Source organism: Dendrobates tinctorius, unplaced genomic scaffold (genome assembly GCF_039654945.1).
Source record: "Dendrobates tinctorius isolate UK_male_01 unplaced genomic scaffold, ASM3965494v1 ptg000202l, whole genome shotgun sequence".
NCBI lineage: Eukaryota > Metazoa > Chordata > Amphibia > Anura > Dendrobatidae > Dendrobates > Dendrobates tinctorius.
In genome coordinates this window covers 8,302,454-8,315,171 of record NW_027361869.1, presented here as the reverse complement: position 1 = coordinate 8,315,171, position 12,718 = coordinate 8,302,454, and the positions used below count along the sequence as shown (strand labels likewise).

At 49.1% G+C, this 12,718-nt stretch overlaps 2 protein-coding genes across 2 annotated transcripts; one reads left to right on the top strand and one right to left on the bottom strand.

Annotated features, from left to right (window-relative positions):
* Positions 1–7,902: 7,902 nt before the first annotated feature.
* Positions 7,903–10,624, bottom strand: LOC141057178 (histone H2B 1.1-like). The gene has a single exon (XM_073553716.1). It carries the CDS (start codon positions 10,582–10,584, stop codon positions 10,207–10,209), a length of 378 nt encoding a protein of 125 aa, XP_073409817.1. The 5' UTR covers positions 10,585–10,624; the 3' UTR covers positions 7,903–10,206.
* A 243-nt stretch (positions 10,625–10,867) lies between these two features.
* LOC141057177 (histone H2A type 1-like) lies at positions 10,868–11,345 on the top strand. Its single transcript, XM_073553715.1, has one exon. It carries the CDS (start codon positions 10,901–10,903, stop codon positions 11,291–11,293), a length of 393 nt encoding a protein of 130 aa, XP_073409816.1. The 5' UTR covers positions 10,868–10,900; the 3' UTR covers positions 11,294–11,345.
* Positions 11,346–12,718: the final 1,373 nt, after the last annotated feature.

Here is a 12,718-nt window from a genome sequence, read left to right as displayed (position 1 = left end):
CCCTGTCCCCGCAGAGCTGTATGATCGGTGCCACCACCCTGTCCTCGTAGAGCTGTATGATCAGTGCCACCACCCTGTCCCCGCAGAGCTGTATGATCAGTGCCTCCACCTCCTCCCCGCAGAGCTGTATGATCAGTGCCTCCACCTCCTCCCCGCAGAGCTGTATGATCAGTGCCACCACCCTGTCCTCGTAGAGCTGTATGATCAGTGCCACCACCCTGTCCCCACAGAGCTGTATGATCAGTGCCTCCACCTCCTCCCCGCAGAGCTGTATGATCAGTGCCTCCACCTCCTCCCCGCAGAGCTGTATGATCAGTGCCACCACCCTGTCCCCGCAGAGCTGTATGATCAGTGCCTCCACCTCCTCCCCGCAGAGCTGTATGATCGGTGCCTTCAGGTGACAGTTCTGTGTAATGGAGGGAAGGGGCCGATGTGCAGCAGAAATCACGTTACTTCCATCATCCTAATTATCACCACCTGTAACCCACATCTTAGTAAGAGTGGTGTGAGGAATTTCCCACACAGCAATGGCATAAAGTGAGACTAGGGACTTTTTTTTTTTAAGTGGCGGAGGAATACAGTGCGGAAGGATACCTACCTTCCGTCATTGGATTCCTGCAGCCCGTAGAGAACGGCAGCATCATCTGATGCTGCAGTTCTCTACCCAAGATCGTCGTGGGACACACTCGTGGACTGCTTCGGATCGTGGGTGAGTATTTTTGTGGTTTGTTATGTTAATATTTATCCCGGAAAAGACAATGGCTTCGGGGAACAATGTGACAAGTATTGGTAAGTATGTTACTCTATGTTATATGTACTGTATGTCTATGTATGTATTGTATGAATGTATTGTATGTATGTAGTATATATGTGGTATGTATGTAGCATGTAGTATGTATGTAGCATGCATGTAGCATGTATGTAGCATGCATGTAGTATATATGTAGTATGTATGTAGCATGTAGTATGTATGTAGCATGCATGTAGTATATATGTAGTATGTATGTAGCATGTAGTATGTATGTAGCATGCATGTAGTATGTATGTAGCATGCATGTAGCATGCATGTAGTATGTATGTAGCATGCATGTAGTATGTATGTAGCATGTAGTATGTATGTAGCATGTAGTATGTAGTATGTATGTAGCATGTAGTATGTATGTAGCATGTAGTATGTATGTAGCATGTAGTATGTATGTAGCATGTAGTATGTATGTAGCATGTAGTATGTATGTAGCATGTAGTATGTATGTAGCATGCAGTATGTATGTAGCATGTAGTATGTATGTAGCATGTAGTATGTATGTAGCATGTAGTATGTATGTAGCATGTAGTATGTATGTAGCATGTAGTATGTATGTAGCATGCATGTAGTATGTATGTAGCATGCATGTAGCATGTAGTATGTAGCATGCATGTAGTATATATGTAGTATGTAGCATGTAGTATGTATGTAGCATGCATGTAGTATATATGTGTTATGTATGTAGCATGTAGCATGCATGTAGTATATATGTGTTATGTATGTAGCATGCATGTAGCATGCATGTAGTATGTATGTAGTATATATGTGGTATGTATGTAGCATGCAGTATGTATGTAGCATGCATGTAGTATATATGTAGTATGTATGTTGCATGTAGTATGAATGTAGCATGTATGTAGTATGTAGTATGAATGTAGCATGTATGTAGTATGCATGTTGTATGTATGTAGCATGTAATATTTTTTTTTTTTTTTTTTTTTTTAACATTTAACACATTAGCCGGATGATGGGACTACTACTGTCCCATCATTGGCTAATGTGTCAATCACTGTCATGGTAGCAGGCATCGCCCGATGGGACTTGTAGTCCCATCGGACGATGCCTGCACAGACCCCCGGAGCCTGCACAGACCACCGGCAGGCCGGCACAGCCCCCCGGAGCCTGCACAGCCCCCCGGCAGGCCGGCACAGCCCCCCGGAGCCTGCACAGACCACCGGCAGGCCGGCACAGACCACCGGAGCCTGCACAGACCCCCTGGCAGGCCGGCACAGCCCCCCGAAAGGCCCGTACAGACCCCAGAGAGGCTGTACAAGGGCAGGAAAGGGTTTTTCTTATTCCGATACCGGAAGTCCCATAGACTTGAATGGGACTTCCGGTATCGGAATCGGCGATACCGATACTTTTTTTAAAGATCGGCCGATACCATCCGATACGATACTTTGAAGTATCGGACGGTATCGCTCAACTCTAAGTGCCTCCACCTCCTCCCCGCAGAGCTGTATGATCGGTGCCTTCAGGTGACAGTTCTGTGTAATGGAGGGAAGGGGCCGATGTGCAGCAGAAATCACGTTACTTCCATCATCCTAATTATCACCACCTGTAACCCACATCGTAGTAAGGGTGGTGTGAGGTTATAACTCCGATGTGAGAGTGATGATTCTGTCACACTAAGGTGCAACCCGTCTTAATTGTCTGTGGCCGAATTGTAGCTTTGGCACAAGGTATACGTATACTCGAGAAAAGAATACACAAGACAAGAGGGTATCGTGTCAGTATGATTCTTCTCTGTCTTTAATCAAACGTGTACAGCTTTTATAACAGAATTTGAGCTACATCATCAGTTACATCATGGGCATGTTTCCAGTTACTATTTGCTTTTCCCAGGTTGCTACACAATTATTATGTACATTTCTGGGCTACCGTTGACTGCTCCCACATTGCTAGCTAATACTTATATACACAAGTATTGTCTTCTAGCTTGACTCACCCTGGTCCACCCAGTTTATTCAATATTTGATGAAGCTTAGGTGAGTGATACCATACAGAAACAACTCTAAGAGAATATAAGAAAATATAAGAAAATCAGAAGTATCTTAAAGCAACATGATCCCAATATCCAGCAAAGCGTCCATATAGTGATACAGTTTTGATTCTTGTATATATTCATGTGCCATATATTCTTCCCTTAACAAGAGTTGGAGCGTCAGTGACTGATTATAGAGGAGCTGCTGTACCGCTCTGGGTACTGGGAATATAGAATCGGAGCTTCCGCTGTAGAAGCCGCCTGGAGATTGGATGTGACCCTGTGTATCAGAGCAGTGGGTGATAGCTGAACTGTGAGTCAGGTTGAGCCTTCTCTGTACAGTGATTGGTCGCGGACATCAAACGCTATTCGCTGCTCACATTCTACAAAATAACCAATGGAATGCAGGGGACGTGTCCTCATGAAGCGTGAATAGGGGCAGAGGAGTATAAATAGCCGCTCACTCTGCTCCTCTCATCACTTCTGTTCTCTTCTATACAGAGCTATGGCCAGAACTAAGCAGACTGCTCGGAAATCCACCGGAGGGAAAGCGCCCCGCAAGCAGCTGGCCACTAAAGCCGCCAGGAAAAGCGCTCCCGCCACTGGCGGAGTGAAGAAGCCGCACAGATACCGGCCAGGGACAGTTGCTCTCCGTGAGATCCGCCGCTACCAGAAGTCCACCGAGCTGCTGATCCGTAAGCTTCCCTTCCAGCGCCTGGTGAGAGAAATCGCCCAGGACTTCAAGACTGATCTCCGCTTCCAGAGCTCCGCTGTCATGGCCCTGCAGGAGGCCAGCGAGGCTTATCTGGTGGGGCTGTTTGAGGACACAAATTTGTGCGCGATCCACGCTAAGAGGGTCACCATCATGCCCAAAGATATCCAGCTGGCCCGCCGGATCCGTGGGGAGAGAGCTTAGATCTGTCCTGCCCACCTGACTGCAACACAAAGGCTCTTTTCAGAGCCACCCAATCCTCCCTCAAGAAGAGCGAATTCCTGACCTTTAATACTGCCGGCTTTGCTACCAACCATGGTCCTGATCATGCTCGTGGTGGTGAGGCTGGTAGTTTTGCTACCCCTGCTGATGCTGGCATGGCAGGTGGTGCAAATGACCTTTTTTGGGGTTATGGGCAGAGTATTAAAAAACAACTAGACTTGAGAAGGCCTAACAGATGGACAGGCAACTTCCATCATGTTGGTGTTACTGTTAATAGTCGCCGGCCTTCTGTCTGCGGCAACTACACTGCTTCTTCCTGGCTGTTGGGGCGCTATGCCTCCCTCCCCCTATGCTGCTGTCCTCACTTTGCATGTCCTCCTGCTAGCTTGGGTCAGTTACTATATCATCCACCACTTCATCCTGCTAAACACTGTCTCTTGTGCCTCCTTCGAGCCTGCCACCTGGTTCCAGCAGTCATGGTACTTTATTTCCCAGGGCGTTCTGATGCTTCCTGTATCCCTGGGTGGTCCTTACCAGGTCAGCTCGCCCAGGGTGGGTTGGAATCATGGCCCAGAGGGTCCACTCCAGGAGTCCTCACACGAACAAGGGTGGGTGGTTTTGCTGGGCGTAAAATACTGGTTATGGAAAAGGTTGAGGTGTAACCCACAGGGCAACATGTTTGCCAGCCAACACACTTAGTGTATGGGCATTACAAGTCTAGGAGATCTGGTTCTTTTTTTAATGAGACATTTTTTAAAAGGCCCTCTATATTTTATTCCAAGGGGGGATTGGAGTTATTGGGGTGCATATGACTTGGTAGCAGGGCAGGCCTTGCCGTGAATCCATAAGAAAACAGAATGGGAGTACGAAAGTAATAATGTTCTTTGATTCTATGTGAAGTGGATTGTCCTGGGCCCAACCAGTATGTGAGTTCAAAGGCTTATTGGGGTGCACATGACTTGGTAGCAGGGCAGGCCTTGCATTCAATGCAACATTTTTTATGGAGGCCCTCCTGGACATCTCGTGAAAGGGGTATTGGGTGTGTTGTAATTCTTGGTAGCCCATCCAGTCACTGCATAGACAATAACCATTTAGGAGACCCACTGTTTAATAATGGCCCTTTAAGTAGATTAATGCCGCCTGAGGCCCCTGTAAAAATAGGCTCTGTGACATCGAGTCCCTCCTTCATAAATGAAACAAGATGTGTCTGCTTATGTGTCACACACCGCATGGCCAGCTAGGGTTGTTAAATGTTACAATGACATTTCCAAGTGAATGCATTAGTTTTGATTGAAAGCAATGTTTAAGTTGCAAAACGCTTCAAAAACGCTGCGTCTGAACATAGACCAAGTGGTGGAGGAACATTTTGACTTGGGGTTATTTATTTTGCCTTATATACTAGTCTTTAACCTGGAAAGGATGTACCTTAAAATTTATCCCAGCAAAATCCGTTTTGGTATATTATTTGGTGCACTGGTAACAATGGCATGAAACTCTGACAACATTGTTTGAAGCTGTGACCTAGGAGTCAGGAATGGTTCCAGAAGCGATCCGCATTATGTCCCCGTGTCATTTGAGCAGTGTTTCCTTCATTTTCAGATATTTTTAGACCTTAAATGGACCCCCGGGGGGAATCGCTGCAAAAATGCTCAGGTCTCCCATAGACTTACATGGGGCTCGTTGTCCTGACCGAGTACCCGAGTATTCTAATTTGCTTGACCTTAACAACGAGCACCCGAGCATTTTAGTGCTCCCCATCACTAATCCGAAATCATCCTGACCCGCAATAATGAGGTCAGAAAACGTGAGGAGAAGTGACGAGATCCCGCAGTAACTTCATCTCTGTGGTGCGCAGTGTTGTGTGGATTGTAGATCAGGAGCTCGGAGTCCAGAATATCCGATATATGGATTATTCAGCCCTTTCAGGAGCATACATGTCACTCTATGGGGTATACAGCAATACATGAGGGTGTGCACGAATATATGGGGAGTATACAGCACTGTATGGATACAGGATATTCAACTATAAAATACTATATGTTGGATTATCAGCACTATATGGAGATATATAATACTACTTGAAGGGTATACTGCACAATGTGTCCGTATACAACAGTATTTGGCAGCTTACAGCACTATATGGGGGTATACAGCCACATATGATGTTATATAGAACAATATGGAGGGCCCACAGCACTTTGTGCAGAGTATTCAGCAATATGTAGGTATCAGCACTACCTTATGCTCATGTCACTATATGGAGGGTATCCAGCACTATGTGAGCCTATACATACAATAGCTATTTGGGGTTTACAGCACTATATGGGGGTATTCTGTAGATGATTCTGAATGGGAGGAGACACGGATTAGATATTAAAGAGAACTTTTTGACAGTGAGGATGATCAATAAGTGGAACAGGCTGCCACTGGAGGTGTTGAGTTCTCCTTCAATGGAAGTCTTCAAACAGAGGCTGGACAGACATCCGTCTGGGAGGATTTAATGAATCTTGCACTGAGCTGGAACATTCCATGATTCAGGCTTATATAGAACAGATGCTCTCGGATTTGTGTCTGCAGCACTAGATGGGGAGTATACAGCACACGTAGGCTTTGTAGTGCTGTATACCACCCAGTAGGTGGTATGGAGGATGTGCAGCACCGTACGGGGTGTGTATACATTGCCTGCAGCTCCAGGGCTGATCAGTCTCAACTCCACTTCCAGCAGTGATCGGAGCGGACCCCACACGGAGACCCGGTAACGTTATATCTGGGCGTCTCCGTGTGGGGTCCGCACTGATCACAGGAGGCCGCATCTAGCACAGATCGGATGATACAATCCGCACATGTTCTACCAGGAGGAGCCCGATGTGCTGAGCGCTGCCGGGAGAACACGTGTACATGAGGAGCAGCAGGTAGAAGGGCAATAAGGAGTTAAACGGAGGAGGAAGCACGTCTATCGATTGGTCGGTTCCTGTGGGCGGAGCTTTATAACCGTTTGATGGTTTGAATCTCCCGCTCAGTCGTGCTCTCGGCCCTCGATCATTAACCCTTCAGTGACTGTTCTCTGCTTGTGGAAGAGACATCATTTCCCAATCACTGTCAGGAGTAAGCGGCCATTATACCTGCAGATCATGTGGTAAAGTGAGATTGTATTAACCCCTCAATCCCCAGAACGGTGGCCGCTGCTCATTATCTCACCAACCACATTTATGCAGTTATCTTGTATGCGAGACTTTTTCTCCTCTGGAGGGATGGCGCTCTCCGCACTCAGAAATACACAGGCTCCGGAGCCGCCTCATCTCCAGTCCTCGCTATGGTCCGCCAGGCTCGGATGACGGCGCTGTACATTCGGGGTGCGGACTCTGTTCTCTCTTCTGGCTCCGACTACTGATAAATAGGATAAGACACCAGAAACCTCCCCGTCATGAGGGGAACGAGCCGCTAATGTCCGGCTGCGGGGAGGGAGCGGCTTCATCCATCAGCCCGAGCACAGGAGACCGCTGCCGGCTGTAGCTCCAGTCCATGTTATTAGGAGCAGTCAGGAGGTCACAATCAGTGGCCACATGTAGATGGTAAATGAGGAGGGTGGTAGTGATGAGATGCAGGCGCTGGACATACCGGGGAGCCGCCACTAACAAGGGGGAGCAGTTACCGGTACAGGATGTGACCGCTCCTCACTGGATTTACACCAATCCTGAGAAATAGGATCTGACCAGACTCCATCACCGCAGTCATCAAATATCAGGAATTGTAGAACACATGTGTGCGGCTCTGATAGGAGCCTTTGGGGGAGGCGCATCTATCCAGCGACAATCCCCGGGAGTATTCGCTGCCTCCTGACACACACACTGATCTGATCAGGAAGACCTGTAGCAGAATCACGTTCATCTCACGGCAGAACTTGGATTTCTGCTCTGTAGTGACCACATCACAGCGAGGTATGTACTGTGGTGCAGAGATGTCTGTGCTGCACAGTGCGGATATACTGTATGCCCCCAGAACCTGGCAGCTGTATATTATAGATCAAGGAGAATAAACCACATCACCCCAAGTCCGCGGTGCCAGCTCCAGTATGGAAGGAGGAAAGTGCAAGACACATGCCAGGCTGTGACAACTAGTATACTTACAGGCACCAGATTGCAGGAATAGGAAATCGTAGCCTCTCAGGTAGAAGATGTGGGTGGCTCTGAAAAGAGCCTTTGGGTTATCAGCACAGAAAAGAATACAATTAACCTCCGAAGCCGTAGAGAGTGCGGCCCTGGCGCTTGAGCGCGTACACCACGTCCATAGCGGTGACGGTCTTCCTCTTGGCGTGCTCGGTGTAGGTGACGGCGTCACGGATCACGTTCTCCAGGAAGACTTTCAGGACCCCGCGAGTCTCTTCATAGATGAGGCCGGAGATGCGCTTGACGCCTCCTCTGCGAGCGAGACGGCGGATGGCAGGCTTGGTGATGCCCTGGATGTTATCACGGAGCACCTTCCTGTGCCGCTTAGCGCCGCCCTTCCCAAGACCTTTTCCTCCTTTGCCGCGACCAGACATCTTCCAAGTAGTCAGCTGTAACTGATGCTAAAACCGAACGACCCCTCCTTTATATACAGGAGAGACGGACCAGAGAGAGAACTGCAGAGATGACGCGCCCCAGGGCGGGGCTTACAGAATCCACATGAGCTCCTCCCTTCCTCTGCTGTTTGGCTGAGCACAGAACTGTTGGAGAGTTTGAATTTCCCGCTCATTGTTCAGTTTCCCTTTTCTTTCCAGCTTGTAATATAATGTCACTTCTTCCCCTGTGATGAGAATTATTCCAGATTCAGCCTATAGATAAATGGGCAGCACAAATAGAGGGGAGCAGACACGGCCCCAGTATATGTCAGGAGGACAGAACAGACTGTAACCACAGATATTACAGGCAGCCGCCCAGGGGATCTCACACCGGTAGATACACTGCCTGATATAAGGCTCAGTCCTCAGTAATCACAGGATCTCCGGTTTTCATAGAGAATATTACATTTATATTAACCCCAGGGCTAAGCCCTCTCTGCCTTTATTCAGGTCTTATATTCCCGCATTAGGGACATTTGTGCTATGATAGGAGTCATCATTACTTCGGGCAATTATGACACTATTGTCCTTATATTTGTGTTTTCTTCTTCCCCTGGCAATGATTCTTTTTTCCACCACATCATAGCTCACATTGCTGCAGAGTAGGGACCTGCTGTCAGCTACAATTAATTAGGAAAAACAATTATTAACATAATGACAGAAAAGGCTGAAAATCAGAGCTCAGCAGTGATCCTGACTGATCCCAGCCGCCAATATCGCCCCATATCCTGCAGTAATTATTTAAAAAACATCTGTGAGGAGGATGTGATGGGAGATGATGTCATGACATGTCTGACCTAGAGGATCCTCACATCACAGTGTAATGTATTGTGCACTGAGCTCTCGGCAATCTTCTCTACATGATCGCACATTTCCCATCACAGACCTCCTGCCTGGAGCTGCAGGTGGGATCTGCTTGGAAGAGCAGAATTGGTCTCCCCTGAAATGTCTCTTGTAGGATACATCTCTAGCCAATATATTGTCTCCACAATACTGATTATGACGAGAAAGGGAGATGTGATCGCCTGCAGGTCAGACACACGGGGCATCACAGCATCTGCCTAACGCGGATTCATTCTCTAACCAGGAACAGCTGCAGACTCCTGTATGGGATGTAAGCGACCAGCGACCTCTCAACACCTGCAGATTCCCCGACATCGCTCCGTCCTGGGACCGCGCGTTATATGGAGACAAAGAACAGAAAAAGCGGGAACTGCAAACGTGTCAACCATTGGGAACATTAGCTCCTCCCCTCCCTCTGCGGATTGGCTGAACACAGGACGGTTAGGGGGTTTGAATTTCCCGCTGCTTCTAAAATGTCGTCACCGCTCCCCTTTACAGTGAAGACTCCAGCATAATCTCTAGATAAAACTGCACAGACTACAAATGTCTCCTGTTATTTGAGGAAAAACACGAGAATCATGAACTAAGTGCAGAGAGGAAAATCGTCAGCTCACTGTCTGGTGCTGCATGGGGGAGAAAATTCAGTCTCAAAGCATCCCGGCTTAGAAAGTGTTATTAGTCATCATGGTGTATCACGAACTAAACCGAATCATGTTATACCAAATGAATGAGACCCCAGAATATCAAGATCTGTGGAGCAAGGGGTTAAAGAGTAATCCCTGAACACAGAGCAACTTATGGAGAAGTGACCAGGTTATTATTTAGAAGGTCCTCGGTTCTCACAATCTCCTTGGTAGCATTCATCATCCCTACTTCCTTCACCTGTCACTTCCCGTCACTAGACGCAGAGACCCAGGCGGTGGAGCAGACAACTCGGGGAGACGGGAAAGGACACAGGAGCAGCCACAGCTCTGATGGAGATGGGGTGGTGGCTCTTAGAAGAGCCTTTGGGGTGATGGCGGAGCAGCAGACTGAGCAGATCACTTGGCGCTGGTGTACTTGGTGACGGCCTTGGTGCCCTCGGACACGGCGTGCTTGGCCAACTCTCCAGGCAACAGCAGGCGCACGGCGGTCTGAATCTCCCGGGAGGTGATGGTGGAGCGCTTGTTGTAGTGAGCCAGGCGGGAGGCTTCCCCTGCGATGCGCTCGAAGATGTCGTTGACGAAGGAGTTCATGATGCCCATGGCCTTGGAGGAGATGCCGGTGTCGGGGTGGACCTGCTTCAGCACCTTGTACACGTAGATAGCATAGCTCTCCTTTCTGCTCTTCCTACGTTTCTTGCCGTCCTTCTTCTGAGTCTTAGTGACGGCTTTCTTGGAGCCCTTCTTGGGCGCTGGCGCAGATTTGGGATCAGCCATAACGAAAGCAAAGTTCTCAAAAGAGAGAAGAATAATGATCCCAAGCCTCCCAGAGCGGCGATATTTATAGGCCCGCCATGCAAATGACACTGTTGTCAGATCGCCGTGCTATTGGGTGACAAAGTCATGTGACCAACAGAACCGTCAATCGCTCCGCCCACTGCAGCTGATTGGTAGCTACACAAGTCTGTTTTCCATTGGTAACTTGAGATCCATCCAATGACAGGAGAGGAGGCGGGGCAGACGATTATGAAAGCGACAGCAGCCGCAGCTAGTTCTTCATTTCGCCCAGATTCTTTATTGTTTGTTATCAACCATGTCTGGACGCGGCAAACAAGGAGGGAAGGTCCGAGCTAAGGCCAAGACCCGCTCATCCCGGGCAGGACTCCAGTTCCCAGTCGGCCGTGTGCACAGGCTTCTCCGCAAGGGCAATTATGCCGAGAGAGTCGGCGCCGGCGCTCCGGTGTATCTGGCCGCTGTACTGGAGTATCTGACTGCTGAGATCCTGGAATTGGCCGGCAATGCTGCCCGGGACAACAAGAAGACCCGCATCATCCCCCGTCACCTGCAGCTGGCGGTGCGCAATGACGAGGAGCTCAACAGGCTGCTGGGTGGGGTGACCATTGCCCAGGGGGGCGTCCTGCCCAACATCCAGGCCGTGCTGCTGCCCAAGAAGACCGAGAGCAGCAAGGCGAGCAAGAGCAAGTGAGCGCTGCCGCCGATCTCTGTCCACAACACCAAAGGCTCTTCTAAGAGCCACCCACACCGTCGCCACAAGAGCTGACGCCGCTGATCTCTGCGTGCTCACATGGGACTGACGTTAGGCACCACGGGCTGCCGCCACCAGTTTGTAGGTTGGTGCCCATACACACTTGATTCCGGGGTTCAACACAAAACACTGAGGATGCCCATGTCTGGGTTATCACATGAAGCCTCAGACCTGTGTGGGGAGAGGAGTCCTCGAATAGTCACAGGAAATGTCCCTCATTAGTGAATGTCTTGATACTCGGGCCCCTGACTCCGCTGTGGAGATTACATGCGGTTATCACGTCCCGGAGTATCGGGGGATGGCGGCCGGTGATTGTCCACATCAGTGACTGCTGCTCCTCCCGGAGGGCGATCCCGTGATGGCGGCTCTGGAGGGCCGGACTCTGCGCGGTTCTCTGTGTGACCGGATTGTGATGTCCGCTAATAATCCTCGGCGGAAGAAGAGCGGGAAGTTCAAATCCCCAAACGGATCCTGCGATCAGACAATGAGCGGGAATCCTCGGTTAAGCGCCGCCTTCAGTGATGTACATAGACGCCTTTCCTCCTCTGTTTAACCTCTTACTTGCCTTGTTCCTGCTGATCCCCTCTTATTTACCAGTGTTCATAGATGCGCCACCTTCATCTCACATCGGGCTCCTCGAGAACATCTGCTGCTTATAGCCCCCTGTAATCAGTGCAGAAACAGCTGGGAGTCCCGATAATACTGTAAGTGACTGAGGAGATTGCGGCACGTGCAGATCGAGCTAATTGCCATCATTGGTGAAAAGTCCTAGAGCTACACAGAGGGTTAACCCCACATTAGTGTAGTGTAATTATCCGCAGGTTCACTGAACAAATATTATGTAACAGAAGAAAATTAATGAAGCCAATAAACCACAAATCCTCCTGCTTTTCTGTAATTACTAAAAAAAAAAGCACAGATGAAAACCTATGTACTGATGGGGGAGCGTGATAGGCGACGCGCTGGTTCCAGCATCAATGTGCTCTCCATCCGCATGCCATACTCCATACCCCGTCCCCCATTTTTGGCCTGTATGATCAGTGCCACCACTTCACCCCTGCAGAGTTCTATAATGAGTGCCACCACCTCGTCCCTGCTGACCTGTATGTTCAGTGCCACCACCTTTTCCCTGCAGAGCTGTATGTTCAGTGCCACCACCTTTTCCCTGCAGAGCTGTATGTTCAGTGCCACCACCTTTACATGCAGAGCTGTATGTTCAGTGCCACCACCTTTACATGCAGAGCTGTATGATCAGTGCCACCACCTTTTCGCCGCAGAACTGTATAATCAGTGCCACCACATTGTCAACGCAAGCTGTATGATCAGTGCCACCACCTACTCCTTGCAGAGCTGTATGATCAGTGC

Coding starts and splice junctions, on each gene's coding strand:
- LOC141057178 (XM_073553716.1), bottom strand. CDS start 10,584: ATGGCTGATCCCAAATCTGCGCCAGCGCCCAAGAAGGGCTCCAAGAAA.
- LOC141057177 (XM_073553715.1), top strand. CDS start 10,901: ATGTCTGGACGCGGCAAACAAGGAGGGAAGGTCCGAGCTAAGGCCAAG.